This window comes from Psammomys obesus, unplaced genomic scaffold (genome assembly GCF_907164565.1).
Source record: "Psammomys obesus unplaced genomic scaffold, mPsaObe1.curated_primary_1811, whole genome shotgun sequence".
Taxonomy (NCBI): domain Eukaryota; kingdom Metazoa; phylum Chordata; class Mammalia; order Rodentia; family Muridae; genus Psammomys; species Psammomys obesus.
The window spans coordinates 1,729,859-1,749,315 of record NW_026585587.1 but is presented as its reverse complement, the minus strand read 5'-3'; the positions used below and the strand labels follow the sequence as shown (position 1 = coordinate 1,749,315).

At 43.6% G+C, this 19,457-nt stretch overlaps 1 protein-coding gene across 1 annotated transcript in view; it reads left to right on the top strand.

Moving 5' to 3' along the window:
• Pld5 (phospholipase D family member 5) overlaps nt 1-19,457 on the top strand; it is a 330,905-nt gene that overhangs the window by 249,880 nt on the left and 61,568 nt on the right. Inside the window, exon 5 of the mRNA XM_055609753.1 lies at nt 1,555-1,682. Coding sequence (XP_055465728.1) covers nt 1,555-1,682 — 128 coding nt within the window. The remainder of the gene's footprint in view (nt 1-1,554; nt 1,683-19,457) is intronic.

The following is a 19,457-nucleotide window of genomic DNA, read 5'->3' as shown; positions in this document are numbered from 1 at the left end:
GTTTGGTTTGGTTTGGTTTGGTTTGGTTTGGTTTGGTTTGGTTTGGTGTGATGTGGTGTGGTTTGGTTTGGTTTGGTTTGGTTTAGTTTGGTTTGGCAATGCTGAGTGAACAGTCCAGGGATCCATGCAAGGCAGACAAGTGTTCCACTATCAATCAGTTAGCTCCAGTTTGGACTGCTAACTCCCAGAACTGAGAGTTGTTTTAGCCACTGTGTCACTCTGGCATGGCAACCCTATGAAGATTAAGACCATCTCAAAGGACAAGTGCCTTGCCTTCTGTGTCCCCTCCATGCAGACTCAGGTCCCTGCATAGATGTCATGGATGACATCCTCCTGTGCTGATATTCAAATTATGCTGTACCTGGTGGCTTCTCCCCTAGGATCTACCACTCTTCCTCAGCTGTCCTTATGCCAGGATAACTACAAGATAAGAACCACGTGGGCATTGCTTCCAGAATGAAATGGGGAAGAAAGAACAAAGCTATTCCATTCTCAGAGAAAATCTGCCCGGGTGTTCCTGTCCCCACAGGTCTTTATTGCTCCTCTTTCATCCTTGCCTCTCAGAGCCAGGAGGCATGTCTGTGTTTTCCCCTAGTGAGAGGTCAAGTTCATGGTGTCAATCACCCTCTTTCCTTTCAAATATCCCAGTGATATCCTCATGTTATAGATCCCTGGCAATTGTGATCCTGACAAGCAAATGTGTCAGTGGGGTGTGTCCTCTCCATTAATTCTGAATACCTGAAGACAGACTAGCTTAGTTCATTAAATACATACAAGTAAGTGTGCTCTTTGAAGAGAACTGACTTTAATACACCGACAAGGGCCTTGCATCAGAATTAACTAACGCTGCAAATGAATTTGGGCTGGCAATACTTCAAGACAGGACAGTGGCTTATACCACATTCTGATTAGAACCACTGATCACATTCAGCTTTTGAGGTATTTTTGGTTTCCCTGATGGTCTCAATGACAGTTCACTGGTCTGGGTTCATCTCATTAAGACCTGGATAGTCATGGCTTGAATTAAGAACTATTAAACTAAGGGCAAGAAGAGACCAAATCCAAATTCAATCGTGAGTATGGTAAGTGAAAAAGTAAAGAGAATAAAATAAAGTATGGGATGTATAAGCCAGTTGGCTTCCTACTCAGACAGATGTAATGGTGAATGAGACATTCTTTTAAAAGTTACAAACATTTTGCCATAAATCCCAAATAAAACGAAAGGAGTGTGTTCTGCACCTATCTCACCATCCAGATAGCTAGCAGGAATGGGCTTTTGGTGCTGATCTGGGTGACTTGAGAAGCCACAGTCTTGTCACAATGGACAGAGCCTCCTCTGCATAAACACCGGCAACTCCTTTTCTCTTCTTTTAGCATGAAGAACAAAGTAGAAACATGAGTGCCTTTATCGCCACAGCCTTGTGCAAATACCTAGCTTCCCCAAGTCTCCATTGTGGTCTGCACACCCCTGAGTCTTAGTGCCTGTAGATGCCTGATTGCTGGCAGGAGCAGGTCCGAGAGGAGACGCTGACTGGTGTCCGCTTGACTTCCTAGGAGCGGAGGTGACGTATATGAACATGACCGCCTACAACAAGGGCCGGCTGCAGTCGTCCTTCTGGATTGTGGACAAACAGCATGTGTACATCGGCAGCGCGGGCTTAGACTGGCAATCCCTTGGACAGGTAATCTTCGTGCATTACCTAATCTCAACATCTGCGGCCCTCAACACATCTGACTCCAGTGAGCACTCACACACTTAGGGCATTGTTGTTGTTGTTAATTTGAGATGCCAAGGACTGAATTCAGCATGCTTTCTACCATTGACACACGTGTTTCTTATGTTTAGCTGCCTAGTTTGACTTGTTTAATGTGAAAAGACAAAGCTTTCCTCAAGAGAATCATTTTATCAAATGAACAATGTGTCCACTACTGGATGGAGGCTTAGGGACCCAGACGCTGCTGTGAGCATCTTCAGAACAAGTTGCACAGTTGCATATAAGTGATATTACCAGACTTGAGTCTTAGCGATGATACCCCACCATCAGCGAGATAGGAAACCTTGCCAGCTCAACACAGAACAGTGTGATTTAGGACAGAAATCATTGAAGTGTTCCTGTAGACAGTCTGAAGATAGAAACATAACTTTACTCCTCACAGCTAATTAATGTTAAATGTCTTGAAAATAAACTTAGTCCTGTAATTTTCATATATTTGTGCTGCCAGAGCTGACCCATCAAAGATTATAAAACTGTTGTATTTCTATGTATCAGTAGGAATGAGAAGCTCCCAGTCCCTGGGTGCTTTGGGCACCTGTCCACTTGTACTGCAGAGCCCACACATGACTATTTTAGCCTGGATTTGAGTGAGTGGCACTAAACGGAGACAGTACCAAGGTGCTGGCAATTCTCTGTGAGCCCTGGAGAAAGATGGTGTTGTGTGGGATAACTGGAACTGGGAGATGGCTTTAGCACTGTCCGCTTTGAGTATGTTACCATTTAGTTCTCTGATTCCACTCTTCCCTCCACCTTCTTGATGCACTGCTTGTCCAACTCCCTCCTCATCTGGTTCTCCTACTTCATGGTGAGGCAGGCAAGCTACTGAGGAACAAGAAGCAAGCAGTATGCCAACACGTTGTCGGCAATCCAGTTGTTTCCCCTGGCACTAAAGAGATGGGATACATCCAAAAGAAAACTTACCAAGTTGCGTTGATGTCACATTAAGCAATAAGACAGAATGCCCTCTTGGAATAGTCCCAATATGAATTCTCCACTTCTGTCCCTGTGTCATCCACCTTACAGAAGCCTGTGGTTACTAGCCAGTCTGTTGTTTGTCTGATCTGTTCCTGTTGCCTTTCTGCTGTGTTTGTTTATTACACTGCTGGTTCTGTTCTCTGTGTGTGTGTGTGTGTGTGTGTATGTGTGTTTGTGTGTGTGTGTGTCTGTCTGTCTGTCTGTTGTGTCTATGTCTCCTGTCCCTAGTAAAGGGTTTTACTCTCTATTTGTTGAACAACATGGGAAAAGAATAAGAGCTCCTCTTTTTTTTTCTTTCTTTCTATTTTTTATGTACATAAATGTTTTGCTTGCCTGTATATCTGTGTGACACTGTCAGATTCCCTGGAACTGTTAGTTACAGACAGTTGTGAGCTACCATGTGGGTGCTGGGAATTGAACCAAGCTCCTCGGGAAGAGCAGCCAGTGCTCTTAACCTCTGAGCCATCTCTCCAGCCCTCAAAAATGAGAGATCCTTGACAGAAATCTTTAACAGAGTTTTACAGGGAAAGAAGTTACTTTGCTGATCCAGAATAGCGGTCAAAACCACAAACAGATGTCATCAGCCTATATCCACACATTACTTCCAACATTTACAGTGGATAGTTGGTTTAAGGATGCTTTCAACCTGTTGGCTGCTTTCAGCAAATGATTACCACAACACACACATATATACATACATTATTCTGGGTTCAGAGAATGAGAGAATCTACAACTAAAGATTAATATACATCTAGCTTAGGCTCTAAAGGCTGATTACATGGAAAGTCCAAGGCATAGTAAGCTTATTACATTGTTTGCTTAAAGGCAGGTTAAACTTAAACAAGCTGAGTACACAGTAGAATAGCAGTTTGCTTGCACAGTTTTAAATGATCTCAGGGCATTTTATAAATGCCACAAGTCTGGTAAAAAGTCACTCTCTTCAGAAGCAAGAGGTGTTTTCACACAACAACCACACCACAGCCAAGGTAGCTTTTCTAGTTTCAATTTTTGAAGACAATTGAAGTAGTCTAGGTTGGACTATTGTTAACATGACCATCTCACAGTGCAGCAATAGACGAGACCACTAAGAAAAATGTCACAACTCTCTGGAGAGGAAGACACCATTAAAGAAAACATTGCTTATTTTATATCTTCTCAGAAAATTAAAAAGTGCTGTCTACAAAATTAAAAATTGTTCCGGAAGGTTAAAGCAGGAGGATGTGTGGGTTGATGTATAATGTGGGCTTTCTTATGGAAATATGTACCTCTCTGCTGCTTGTAAGTTTAACAGCAAGCCAAGCTCTTTGTATATCAAAGATGTGGACCAAGACAGGAGAAGGGGTCCTTCCCTAAAGGCTTTGACTTACTAGCCAGACACTGTTCTTATGGATATTTTTAAAAGATTTTATTTTTATTTTAACTGTGTGTGTGTGTGTGTGTGTGTGTGTGTGTGTGTGTGTGTCCAAATGATTGAAGGTATCCTAAGACCAGGGACATTGAGTTCCCGAGAACTAGAGTTACAGACTCTAGTTTTGTGAGCTGCCAGATATAGGTCCTGGAACCAAACTTGGGTCCTCTGTAAAAGCATTGTGTGACCATAAGCATTGAGCTGTATCTATAGTCTCTGTGATTTTTTTTCTCATTTGTCATAATAATCTAAGGGTAGATATTATCTTTACTTTCCTTATATGGTAATCCCAGAAAAATAAATAGAACAAACAGATCCTGTTCCTGCCCTTTCTTCATTCACAATAATAAAATACATTCTAATCTGTGTAGGGTCAACTTTAACAGTCTCAGATTAACAGTTACATCAGCCAAATCTGTGTCTTTTACTTCATTCTTAGTGATTTGGAGCATTCATATCCATCAACCCAAATTTTTCATTTTGTTCATGCTAAACAGAATTCTTACAGACTGTCTTAGGATTTTATTGATGTGAAGAGACACCATGACCATAGCAACTTTTAAAGAAAAACATTTTATTGGGGCTGGCTTACAGAGCTTTATGTCATGGTACAAGCATGGCAGCATTTAGGCAGACGTGGTGCTGGAGAAGGAGCTGAGAGTTCTACATCTTATCTGTAGGCAGTAGGAGGAGACTGTGACATTAGGTCTAGCTTGAGCATCTGAGACCTCAAAGCCCACCTCCACAGAGATGTACTGCCTCCAACAGGGCCACACCTACTCCAACAAGACCACACCTCCTAATAGTGCCACTCCCTATGGGCCACGCATTCAAACACATGAGTTCGATGGAGCCACACCTATTCAAACCACCATAAAGTCTAAAACAAATCTTGTTCCTATGCTTTTAGCCATCTTCCCTGTGCTCCACCCAGAGCAAAGCACACTCTTTTGGTGGAGGTGTAGCATAGATACCATCTGGAAAGCAGAAGGGGTTTAAGAGTCTTTCACAAGAACACTTACTATCCCAGTAGCTTCCCTGCATCAACCACCACTCACCCAGGACTTCTTTGTCACTTGCATCTAGTCCTTCTAGCTCTTATCTATACCTGAGAACAAATACTGCCTCCTGTCTGGCCTGTCTTTCCCTCAACACCCTCAGTTTAGGTGCCATGTTATTGTATGTAAATGGGACACAGTAAAGAAACCACCAAAATGGCTGGCTCATGATCGGGGAAGGTTCTTATTGTGGAAAAGAGAGAAAAAATATCTGGAAGAGTCCAGAGCAGAGAGAGAGAGAAAAGGAGGACTGGATATGGCCAGGGCTGTCTGTCTGAGAAGGGAGAGTAGAGGAAGAAAATAGTGGCGATAGCAAAAACAGAGCTAGTGAGAGTAGTAAGAACAGCAGTAAAAACCTTGCCTGTAAAGAGAGATATGAGGTGAGTGGGACCAGAAGGCTAGTGTGGGGGCTTTGAAATGTATAATGGGTACTTGTGAATAGGACCTGATGGAGCCTGGAAGCTGCTGTAGACTTTGACATGCCGATAGCTGCTAAGGGTATTAGTCAATGGAGAGCCATATGTTCCTTATTGCCAGAGGCAAGGGAAATGGCTCTTTTTGGCAGCAGGCAAGCTGTTTCACAAGTTCCTGGACAATACTGGCTTTCATCTATCAGCCAGAAATCTTTCTATCGCCCAGCTTGAACCGAGCCTAGACTGTCATTTCTGGACATGTGCTCTTCCTAAGAGCTAAGTGTTACTCTACACTGTCTCATCTTAAGCGTGTGTTCCTTGCAACCCTAATACATCTTCCAAGAGTCGAGTTCAGCTTATGCAATCAGCTTTACACCTTGTGAGTCAGTCCAGTGAAACCTGTGACTATTACTACCAGAGATCATCTTAAATCTATGGTAAGTAAACGAAATGATAGAACTGATCTTCCAATTTCTATGTGTTATGGGCTTTTTCTATGTCTAGCTTCTACCTAAGCACACAAAGGACATGAACTCATTGCATTTCCACCATGCCTCTTGCTTATAAATAATTCTACCATCACTTCATTCTACACAGGAAGAGAGGCCACAGGTCTGCTTGAGGTCATGTGACCTTCCAGGAAATGGTGAAGCTAAAATTCAAACCTATTCCCTTTAATAATAAGCTTTTCACTTTTATTTGACCTTGACCACCACTAATTTTTAAAAATAAAAAAAAACTATTTTTAGTTAGCAAAACTATTTTTGCATTACTTTGTTGGGATGAGAAAAATCAACATCACAACTCTTTCAGAAATCCTGTTCACTTCTGTCCAGTGCATGCCCTTGGTGATGTGGTGGCCGTGGAATCACATCTAACTGTTACTCCTGCCTGAAGATTCGCAAATTCCCTACATCTCTGATTTGGATTTCAAAGACCAGGCCATGTGTGTACGTTTGCTTCTATATTCCTCTCCTCCTGTTGTTCCTTCAAGGGCTCCCTTAGAATTCATGCCCACAGGGAGTTCTGTGGGGAAAAGGAACACCTCTCCATACTTCCTACCTCATGAGCACCTTGCAGCACCATAGAGGAAAAGAAAACTGTAGCTCGAACAAAGTGAACAAAAGGCCAGCTAGTGGGAGAAGCCGCAAGGGAAGCACACAGCAGTCTCAGGCTCTGGAGGCGTGAGGCTGAAATGGGAGAAGCTGCGGAAGGAAATATGAAAATCAGGCTTTTAGAAAAAGTTACATTTATAATCTTTGAACAAGCCCTCTTAGCTTGGAGTTGAAAGGTAGGATTCAATAGCTCCATTGACATCAAGAACCTGGCAACTCTGGGAAAGAGAGAGATTTAAATAGTGTTCTTTAATGTAATCGCAACAAACAAGAATAGGCCTTTTAAAACCTTGAACATGCACACATTTTCATCTGAGCTACTTTTATCAAGGAAGGATAAATCAGCTCTTAGGCAAAGGAGTGTGGGCACAGTGAGAGCAGAACCTATTCGAGGAACGCCCTGAAACTCAGCAACCTGCCCAGACGTCCTCCTGCCACATGGGCAGGAAACCATTCCAGGATCTGGGTGGTAGGTCAGATCACAAGCTTTTAATTTTGAAGTTAGAAATGACCCTGACAGTGACTTGTTTTCTAAGCTATATGTTATGGTGGGTTATTTCAAGAACACGGTCTTGGTCATTACCTGGGAAAAAAGACTCTCACCATCTAAGATTGAGAAACTACAGATTTCCTTTAAGTGAATTTCTTCAATATGCTAACGTGCTCTGAGAGGGTGGAGAGGGAGTAGCTCTCATCATGCCTGTTTGACTTTGAAACACGTTTCGTGATTAATTTTATAGATCCTTGAAGCCTCCAGGTAGGGACACTGAGGCAGAATCTAGGGTTGGAGGCTGGTAAGTTTATTTACCTCTGACCTACTGTGACAGCCCGGAATACACTGAAAGAATGACCCCAGACTAGAGTAGCATGTAAGCATCAAAGGGCATTTATACTGGAGACGTCCAGCATTCTGGGGCTGTTACCTCTACAACGTGGCGACGGCCCTGACAGGAGTTGAAGGCCCCTTTTAAGGCCAGAGAGGGGGATTCCTACTGTGGCTATGTAACCTCTATTAGGATTGGCTGGTGCCCACGGAGGCTATGTGACTCTGGTCATGATTTAGGTCCTTTTCAAACTGTTAGTTAGGCAACCTTATCTTCCCTAGGCCAGATGTCTTGGCTGTTTCTGATTGATTGCTTTTCCCATAGTGTTTTCCTACAACTCTTAGGCCTCTTCTATCTAGCAAGAAAATAAAGCCCATCATGGAGTTGATCAGACTTATTTAGCCAGGCTTTCTAACTAGAGAGATCTGACCTCTGTAACTGGAGGGGTTTCATATCCACAAGTTCAAGCAACTGCAATTCAAAAGTATTCATTAAAAATCACTTCTAAATTGATTACAAGGAGTTTTTGGTGTGTTTTTTTTATCATTATTCCATAAACAGCACAGCATAGCAACAACTACCTACAAAGGATTTTCAATGCACTAGGGATTGTTAGTAAACTAGAGATGACTGGGGGCAGACTGTGCAAACACTATGGCATTTTATTTGAAAGACCTGAGCACCTGTGGACTTCGGTATCTCACAAGAATATTCCTCTCCTATTAGTTGTTTTTTTCTGGAGAACTCTGACTGATAGAGATAGTGAATAAGAACAGGAAGAAAGATTTGATGGATAAGAACTGTCAGAGTGGTGTCATCATGACTGTTGGGCCATGAAGCGTGTATCAGAGAGAGCAGGTGGTACTGTTCCCGGTACCTGGAGCCGGGCCACCAGAAGAGTACAGCACCGTCAACAGAGATGCTCTGTGGTTGGATGGTAGTCCAGATGTCCAATGGACTGTTGGGGAAACAATAAGGTGACAGACCACTGTGGTTGTTTAGAGCTGGAGCACCTGAACAGTGATAACTTTACAGACTGAAAGATGCTGATTTCATCCCAGCTGCCATTTCCATCAACCATCATTTGATGGACATTGACGTGAGACAGTCACAGCTCTTCACCGAGGCTTGTCACTTCTTCCAGATGTCTCTATGGCCTGAAATAAATAATGAAAAAGCCACTAAGACCTAGCCAGTCTTTGAGTCCCTCTCTTGTGTATTTTATTGTGAGTGTGTGGTGTATAAGTGTATGCACGTGTGTATGTGTCAGAGGACAGACGTCAGCTACAAGCGTTGTTCCTCACAATGGCATCCTTGCCCACTCTCACCCACCTTTGAGGTCTCCCACTTTTATCTGGAGTTTTTCAATTAGGCTAGTCCTGAGAATCCACATATCTCCACCCTGCCCCCCAGCACTGGGATTACAAGAATGTGCTACCATGCCTGGCCTTTTATAAAGTAGGTTCTGAGGCATTAGGGATGACACTTCTTGGTTACCAACAAACAAGTTGCTGATTGATCCGTCTTCCCAGCCCTTTGAGTCTATCATGTTCCTTTTTTTTTTTTTTTTCTCCATTCAAAGAGAAAGTCAGACACAGAATGCCGAAGCTCCATTGTGTGTGCAGTGAGCAAGAGTCATCGATGCAGGCCGGCTGCTGTGTCTTTCCTATTTGGCGTGAGCACTGAGCTGATGCTTTGCTTAACATTTACAAGCTTCTGAAGCTTGTGTTAGTGCCTAGGGAAGAGGCCGTGCACCTGTGATTCAAGTAACTAATTATCAAGACCACAAAGTAAATGAAAACGCAAAAGGCAATTCAACCACAAATACAGTGGGGGATAATTAATAGTCCTTAGAAAACATTTAACAATGGAAGGCAAATAATTAGTTCTTCCTTATTGGTTGAGAGATTACCTGTGAAGCTCAGAAAGGCCTTTTGTTTGCATGTGCATTTTAAAGTAAATGAGGGGGTGGAAGGCCCCGCTCTATATAAAATATATGTAGTAGAAAACTATGTTTTCAATAACAAAGCTATGCAAATTTCCTTCAATTTCTATAGAGGTAATTCTGCAAGTAGTATTATTCAAAGGAGCATAAATAGATTTTTTCTTCCTGTCTCCTATGGGAACTGTTCTTACAAAATCACTGAATTGTCTCCTGCCTTCGTTTATGTGGTGACAAGGAGGAACAAGAGGTCGTTTCTCCTTTCTCCTGCCCTTCCTAGCATAAGTCACTGCATCTTTTCTGAGTAAAGTCAAGGCCTGGGCTTGTAGTCAATGTCCTGTCCACTTTCACTTTCTCCTCTGTTCTAAATGGCACGGTGGCCTGAAGTCTCCTGATGTAGCTGGAGATGTCTGTCCTGGTCACTTAAAAAACAAAACAAAACAAAACAAAACAAAACAAAACAAAATTTTGTCAGCTATTATTTTTGTGTGTGTGAGGAACCATACATGTCATGGGGTGTGTGTGTGTGTGTGTGTGTGTGTGTGTGTGTGTGTGTGTGTGTGTGTAGATCAAAGGTGAACTTCATTTGATGATTGGTTCTCTTCTACCTTTACATGGGTTCCTGGCATTGAACTTCAGTTCTTCAGGCTTACATTGTCAGGCAGCAAGCACTTTACCTGCTCAGCCATCTTGTTGGCTCCTGATTATTTTTCCCCCTAGATACAGTCCACTGAGTTAAAGGATCTCCTAAGTTATGATCTTCCCCCCTGCAGTTCTTGTAAGAGACTTGCCTTCAAATCGAAATCAAACCCTCCTCACTATGAGTTTTTCCCTCTCTTTAGTAAAACTCTAACCTTGGAAGGCTGGTGATAGGTTCCCTTTCGCCAACCTCACTGTTCATGTTGGCTGTTTCTAAGCTGTTTGCAGTGGGACACAGAGGTTGAAGTCAGAACGGAAACTGATTGTTTTTTCTGGCTCTTGCAGTTGTATGGCCCTGAGCAAGTCATGCCACTTCTGTGAGCTTTCATTTGTTCATCTATACAGCTGAACTAACAGTAATGATCAAGGAAGTTGCTGGGGAACCAAATGAGTCACTAAATGTACCTGGCACCACACCTGAAGCATGGAGACTGTGTAATCAATATAAATATCAGGCACCGTGCAACAGGTGTGGTATAAGGAAGTTCACTTGAGGGAAGCAAAGGAGAGGGGAGTTAGGGCCTGAGTGAGCCATGAGGGAGGAGAGACAGAGGGACAGTGGGAGAGTGTAGGAGGAGAAAGAAAAGACGGATGGGTGAGGCACCTCAAGAGAAAGTCAGAGAGAGAAAAGAAGAGGGGAGAGAAGTGGCAGCCCTCTGCCTTTATCTGGGGGGTTGGTAAGTGATGACATCAGGTTGCTAAGCAACCTAGAAGCCTGCTGTTGCATCAGCTTGTGAACTAACGTACTGTCCAAGAATGGTGGTCACTGAGCTGATGTCCAGGAAACAGAGTTGTCTGGGCCAACAAGGAATGCCCGTGCTAACATTTGTTCCATGTCATTAATGATACAGTGCAGTATGGAGGGAGGGGGATAATGGTACCCCTGGGGCATGGCCCACTGCCTGTGACCCCCTGTAGGCAGGGCTTTAATGCCCTGCATGGGGCCTTACTTTGTAGTTGTCCTCAAAGGCAATACCCAGATAATTAAGCAAAGTGAAACAAATACGAAAAATAGAGCTGAAACCATACTTTTTTTGGAAACTAGACTTGGGTTTTCACATGAATCAGGCCAGTGCTCTGAGAGGAAGTGGAGTGGGGGGTGTGGACACAATGGAGAAAAGTTTCAAGCTGGGCTCTGAATGTAGAGTGTATAGCATGCCCACTTTCCCTGTCAGTCTTAAGCTGATAGCAAAGATAAAGAAATGGAACCTGGAAGTCACTCATCAAGCTCTGGCCACTGGTACTGATTGCTAAAAATGCTGTTGTTGGCTCCTAGCAAGGACTGAGGCAGCCGGCAGAGCCCAGGATGGCTGCTGCAAATTGTAGGTCATCTGGCTGCCTTCCAGCTATATTTTCAAGATCACCTACCCACTGCCTCCTTATATTTTTTTGCTTTTGTTTTTCCATTTGTTTTGTTTTTGTTTGTTTGTTTGTTTTCAATCCCTAGTAGGAGTCTAGAAGCCCATACTGAAGATCATGGAAAATGTCCCCTGAGTTCAGTTAATGACATGAAATCCTTTATTTCTGCCTGTCATCCCTCCCCTCTCTCTCGCTTCCTCCCCACCTCAGTCACTTGGGTTTCAATTTATATTTGGGCTTACACTGGTTAACTCATACGTTTAAATCCTTGTTTATCAATTTCCAAACTAACTCCTTCACTAAGGGTCAAATGACACGGTGATTCCCATTCTGTGATCTTCTACGAGGGAGAAGATTTCAGTTTCCCAAATCCCCATGATAACCTCCTGCATAGAAGCCACAGGTAGAATCCTCAATGAAATGTGGACACACAAACATAGTGAGGGCTCAGAAACTGGCCTTGGATACTTCTCTCGAAGTCTAGAATTGCCTGCCAGGGTCTCAGAGATGGAAAATGGCAGCCTTAGATGTTTTGTCTTCAAGGTATTTTTAGTTGTCATTGTCATTTCTGCAATGTTCATGTGCAGCACTAGGAAAAAGTAAGAGCTAAAGGAAAGGCATAGCTCAGTTTAAAAAACAGAAACTAAAAGCAGGAGGAACTAAAGGACTGGAGAACACAGCCTGGGACCATTTTCTAATAAAAAGAAACTCATTCAGGGGAGCTTGTCTCTCTTTCTAATTATACCAAAACTCTCCTAGACAGCACCCTTCATCAGTGACACACTTCTGCCATGTACATGTGACAGGGGCTCACTTCTGCCTAAGCATTTTATTCCTGAACTTCTTTTAAACATCTTCCTCAGTGTGTATCCCAAATCTTCTCCCGAGCCTTTGATCAAGGACTGGGATGCATGTTCTTACAGACTCCAGCAAAATGGCAGCAGCTCACACCACGGGGAGTGTGAGCATCCGGTGCTCACCACATCAGAAAAGCAGAACAATGAGGACCTTGGCCTTTGAGGCCAGGTGTTCCCAGAGCTACCTGACTTGGTCGGGAACACAGCGGGCTGTGGACACTTAACTGGGAACCCTATCTAGACCTTTCATGGAGAATTATAGCCCTGGATCCTTCAGGTCAAAATCCACCACAAATACACAAAGGATGTTTCTATGATTACATCTCTGAGGGTTTTTTTCCAAGTAGTTCCACAGTATATCAGCTCCTTGGAGGGTAAAACTCTTAAGTAAAATACAATTACAGAAATAAATAAATAAATAAATAAATAAAATAACGACTGCTGTGGAATTTGCAGAGTTCCTTCCACGTTCATTTTTCTGATTCTCTCAAAGCCTATGACAGCAACAAGAACCTAGAGTCACAGATGGACTGAGAATCAGAGGCTAAATGCCAACCCAAGGACATTGTGACAAGAAATAGCCACAGTGCGGCAATCAATGGCTCTCGTCTCCACCATGGAAAATGAATGCATAGTAGCCTGATGAGAAACACTTAGAGCATTGGTTTACTGCTTCAGCTTTTAGGCAAAGAGTAAGCCACGCAGCAAATACATCCTTTGGTCCCATTCAGGAGTAGTCTGGGGAGCAGTGGCACTGAGTCTATTGTAAAGTGAGTCCCTCAGTAGAGATTGTTCCACGGTGGTTAGCCTTCCCCAGGGGATTTGCAGTCTCTCCAAAAGCTATCCAGACCCCTTGACTGTTTTCTCACCATCTTAGACTTCACCCCCAAAAGCCTCTCTGAGCCGCCATATGTCCCCCAAACAATATTAGGACTCTATTAGCTTTTTGTTACTCTGACCAATACTTTCCATGATCAATTTATAGACAGAAAAGTTTAATTTTGTATCTTGAGTTTTTCCAAAGATGGTGGGATGCTGCCAAGGAGTGGCTGGATTGGGTCACAGCAACCAAGCTCAATTGTATGCATGAATGTAGGACTCGAACTCACTCCTTGCAAATAGGATCAGGCACATCAGTGCATGGACAGTTGCTAAGAGGCGCTGAGTATACTAAACTGAGTATGGATGGACTTTATCACGTTCCATGGGTAAGGAGAAATGTTGCTAAAATGAATTATCAGGATTCTTGAAAAAAAAAATGGCCTATGCAGGCTGGAGGCTAGGATCAAGGAAAAGACTTTGCCAAAATAAGGGTCAAAGGAATGTGTTTAAAGTTTGGTTAGGAGGAACTTTGTCAGTCTCTGAAAGTAAGCTCTCTGACTGACAGTTGTATTGATTCAAGTCAATGTTGGAGTGATGCCATAGAGAAGCAGGACATCATGGCAAGAGGGCAAGGTGCTATACAGCCACATAATGGTTAGGGAGTCCAAGACAGGAAGAGAACTAACCTGGGGTCACATAGGTTAAAGAGCATTTCCTCAAGTTCCTGGAGGTCTTCTGCTGGCTCTACTTCCCAAAGGCTCCACTCATCCACTCTAGTGTAGTGGTGTCACTGAAGGAGGCAAACCATTGACACGTGGACCTTTGGGGATATGACGGATTTCCAGTCACCTAGGAGACACACCTCTGGCGGTGTGTTTGTGGCCTTTCCAGAGAGCTTTAATGGAAGAAGGTACACCCACCCTGAATGTGATAGCACCATCCCATGGGCTTCGGTCCCAGACTGAAGAAGAGGAAAGCCAGCTGGGAGCCAGCATTCCCTGCCCCCTTCCTGCTCTGGCTAGATGTGAGGAGCCCTTCAGCACTCCCTCAATATGAACTCTGCCATGCCTTCCTGGCTGTGATAGAGTGTGACTCTTTTAACTATGAACCAAGATAAATTGTCCTCCCTCAAGCTGCTTTCTGTCTGGCCACAGAAGTGACAAAAGTAACTAATACATCAGACAGCCAGACCCTAGCTGTAGCGATGAGAATTTATAGACAATAACTGGGAAATTACTTGTACCTTACTGACTCATTCTATGCAGACCATAACCGACATCAGAAATTGTTCTGTCTGGAGGATTACCTATCGTAGCTGCACTTACAATTTTTTGAGTGAGTCAGCTTATAAGTATATAGCAGGCGAAAGGAAAAGAACAAACAGCAAGTAGTGGGTAAATAGCAGAGTGTCTAATCAGGCACTTAAAGCATCCAAGAGCAATAGTCTTACTCACCTCCACCACAGGATAGACACTAGTGACCTCTATTGGAAATGATTTACTTCCTAGCTATTCTCAAAAGCACGGCGTTTCTAATACCCTTCCTGGTTTGCTGTTCTTTCTCTTTATCACACTGTCAGGGAGACAGCCTGTTCCAGTACAAGAAATCTCAGAGGCACTTGGGTAAACATGGGTCTGAGACAAAGAGTCCTGCTATGTTCTGACTCTGCTCTCAAGAAACACAAATAGCTCATGACAACCGATCAATATAATATGCTATGGAAATAAAAATAGACCAATAGAAAAGTATAGCCTTGATGTCAGTGAACGTAGAATTTGATCTGGCTGCAGAAGAAATAGCTGAAGGAATAAAGTAGGTTTAGAATGACACCAGGAAAAATAAATAGTCTGTTGTGATGAATGATAGAGGAACAGTAAGAGGGACAGGATCAGTTTTGTCTGTCCCATCACAAAGGGAGGACTCGCTAAGGGTGCAAAACATAAACCTGTAAGATGGTATTGTCACTGGTGAAGAGATGGCAGAGTCTGAATCCCTGGAGGAATGAAGGACTTGCAGAACTTTCCTAGCTTGGCTTATCCAGGAACTTATACGGAAGCCTCGAGTATCCAACACCAACACAAAGGGTTGGGAGCCAGGAAGAGCCCACACATTGCCTCAGCTTCTTTCTTTTCCTTCCTTGTCTTTCTGGGCTCTGTATTCCAGCTCCTCCTCCCCCTCCTCCTCCACGTCACTGCCAGAACCTTCAGTAGACTTGTGAATGTCAAGAACCTCATCTAATAGCCTTCTCTGCCCCAGTAGCTTACCCTCCCCGTCATGTGGCTCCAAGGTACAACTGTCTGCCTCCTTGTGAATGTTTTCTTACTTCTTGAAGAACTCCCCCCTCAAAAAAAAAAAATCTTGTGACTAGACACAACAGGAATGGGTATAGCCTCCCCTCCTGAACATCTCTCTTGCAGCTTTCACTGGAAATGCAGTGAAGACGCTGCATCGAAATATCTGAATTGTCTGTCTTTAGGTCACTCTGGTTGAGCTATGCGTGGGACAAGGATGGAATTAGGTGTGACCAAAGACAACTCGTGGGAGGACAGACTGGGTTTGCAACCTGCCATGGAGGCAGGTGATCAGCCACACCCCAGAACTCAGAAAGGCTCACGCAATGGTGATATCAGCCCCTTAAATCAGGAATCTGCATGGCAGAGGAAGATGGGAAGATTCAGATACTTTATTTTTAAGAAGAAAATCGAAGAAGCCATATCATCTAAACGGTTAAGCAACAAGCTTAGTGAGGAAGAGGATGAATGTACTACAGTATGAGTACCTTACACCTTGACAGAGCACTCTGTCCATTTGCCAGCTTCCTGCCCAGTCACAGGTTCTAGTAGTCTCTATGAAGGTATTAGCAGGCATCCATGGGCCTATCTTTTCTTGTTCATTCTTTCCTTTCCTCCCTGCTCCTATCCCTGGCTCTACGTCACCTTCACCCACCCACTTCATCTCATCCAGTGGCTCTCTGTCTATTTCTCTCTCTCTCTTTCAAACTTTTGTTGGTTTGAGTGTTTTTACTATACTAAAGGTGCAGCCCAGGACCTCGCACATGCTTAACAAGCATCCTACCAGTGACCTACCTACATTCATCCTCTTTTCTTTCTTTCTTTCTTTTTTTTTTTGAAAACCAAGTTAGAGCCTAGCTTCTATGCTTCCCAGCTGTGACTTTTTCTCTTTATGAGCTTCCATCTATCACTTGTCTTTTCCCCATCTTTTCCGTGCCTCTCCTCTCCCCGTATCAAGATTTATTCCCTTCTTCGCAGGCATTTCTCTTCATTCTTCCTCCCTTAAAGTAAATATTTTTGAACTTCCTTGAACACGTCAGTAAGTCATAATCCATTTCCTAACCCTAATCATGAAAGGTGGGAGAACAGATAGAAGGTCCTTACAGCACCTTCAAGGAAAATGTGGCCACAGCTCACTCAGCCTAGGCATTGCTCTGGTCCTAGACTTCTGGTTAAAGCCTGGGGGCTCCCTGGCAGCAGGCTGTTAATTTCATTAATGCTGGTACATCCTATTCTCATCTGTCATCCACATATTTCCCGATTAAGTGAGGTTACTTCTCCCCTCTTTATCTCCCTTGATGGTTCACAAGTTCCGTATGAAGGTAGATTCAAAGCCTTCCTCTGATGAAACCCTGTGAAAGCCCAGCAGAGAATCAGGTCAAAGACTGTCTTGTGTCTGAACCTCAAGCACCACAGCTGTTCGACTTCTTCATACTGAAGCTTCTGCCAGACTCTGTAAGAACAAACATCAATGAGCATCTTTTGTCTTTTCATTTTAAAGCAAACGAACAGGCATATCCATCCACAGGGCACAAGTTGAACAATGGCTTGTAATAGGCAACACTCTCTGCTTGATGCTCACATTGGGGCGTCCTATGACAGGAACACTGGTGAGGACTACGAAACATCCGTGAAGGACAAGATACCCAACGCTGCCCAAAGAGACCCAGAAGGGTTTCACACCAGGACCGGCTCTGACTTTGCGGTTGAATTCTCACGGCACGTCTCATTTCTGCAGCTTCTACTCCAGGCACCTCTGACCTTGACCTCTTCCACTTTCTTCCTTGTGTCCTACATCCCTTTCTTGCTCCCAGGCTTGGCACTTCCTCCTGTTGCCATTACACCATGCCTACAAGCGGCACCATTTATCTTGTGCTCCCCAGCACTCCTTCTGGGCATCCCTCCTAACCTCAATAGCTTGTCCACCCCATCATTCCTGGGGCTGTTACCCAACCTTATATTCCTACCCCATGTCCCTGGCTTGTCACCCTCGAAGGAGTGGTTTGTCTGTTTGTTTCTCATCTGTGGCATAACTGGTGTAGCTTTTGTGAGAAAATAAAAAGAAACCCTTTAACATTCTAATTAAGAGAGTTAAGCCCCAAAGGTGCTTGCAGTGAATTGTCTGATAGATAAATATTTCCCCTCCTAAAATCTCTCTGTGGCCCAGGCGAGCCTTATACTTGTATCATCCTCCTGTCTTAGAGAAGCTTTGACAGGATTTGGGTTTTGGCCATTCAGAACCTAGCTACAGTTTAATCCTAACTCATCACCTCTACAGTTCAAGTCATCACTGGCTGCCAGTCCCTTGTTCAAACATCGGTGACTCAACTGCCCAGAACAGTGACAAACCAAAGATGTTCATCAAGCACATGACTGACAGGTAAAAATCTCTCTGCAGTGTCTAGAGAGGTTTCTGTCTATAGCCCCTTCCTTTCTCCTTCGGTGCCTGCTTAGCCCAGACAATGTCAAACTGGTACAGTTTCGGGTCTGTCTTCCATCTTGTTCTGCCCACTACAGATGAATATCTTTATTAATATAGGATATTTTATTTGACAGCCTCCCAGGATCTATGTTTGGAAATAATATACAGCCGGTTTCGGTGTTTCTAAATGCTTAAGAGGTCACTTACAACTTCCTGTGATTCAAACTGGGCACCTTAAGTGGCTACATAAGTGTAACTCGTGCACTATTCTGTGACTCAGGTCACAGCAACCAGCTGCTGCCAACAGAACAATGCACAGTAACAGGCCAGCCATTGTGTTCTCAGTCCTGGAGGAGAGTCAGTAGTGCAGGCATCCTCAGGTCTGCCGCTGCCCAGCCCCCACTCCAGGGTTTGCTCCTCAGTAGTCCTCTGTTCAGTGTTTGAACATCGCACCAAGGCTTCAGCCTCAAACCCTGCACCCATGCCACTGATGCCTGGCATGCCATCCCAATGCCCAAATCCCTTCCCAGCTCTAAACTCAATTTATAACCACAAACTCCTGTACTCACTATACCCACCCCCCAACACACCACCTTACCATGGCCTTACAAATGAACGTACAGAAAATTATGCAACTCCGTCCTTCCCCCACAATCATCTGTGTCCGTACTTTGACTCTGTTCTTTAGCCACTTTGACTCAAAGCTGCAGCCATCTTTAGTTGCTCTCTCCCTTCTCCCTCCTAGTCCATTCATACTGTTAATAGACAGCGTCGCCTCGTGTGTGTGCAATGCAGTATGACATCAGCCATCTTTTTCTGGAACTGATGAGTCTCTGTGACTTGTACTCTTGATTTCGCTCCCGTCCATCACAAGCTCTTCCAGTCACTTCTACCATCCCACTCACCAGCCAACTGACATTACCGACTATTCTCTGAACAAGTCTTAAGTTTCTCGTCCAGGAGTCTTTGTACACACCCTTCTCTTCCTGCCTGGTGCCATCTTTAACACATTACATATTCAAAGATGTAAAACAGTGAGATAGATACAAAGATTAATTTATGGTGTCTGAAACGGGAAAGAAAACAATGCATGTAAAAGTGGTGAAATGAATCATACCATATTTACTTAAACATGTGCAGGCATTAAATATTACATGTTCAGGACATGGTTAATGAAAAGCTCAATTTGCAAAATTGTAAATATGGGAGGATGCCTGAATGTATAATTAGTGTACATCTCAATTATCAATGCATTTCTACAAATAATAATAAAAGCTAATATATGCTTGAATAGATCAAGTAGACCAAGTTTGTGTGGGGGGTGAGGACAACACCTTAGGAACCTTTTGGTGTCATCATTTCTGAAGTACTGTCCATCACCTATCTTTCTTTCTTTTCTTCTTTCTTTCCTTCTTTCTTTCTTCCTTTCTTTCTTTCCTTCCTTCCTTCTTTCCTTCCTTCCTTCCTTCCTTCCTTCCTTCCTTCCTTCCTTCCTTC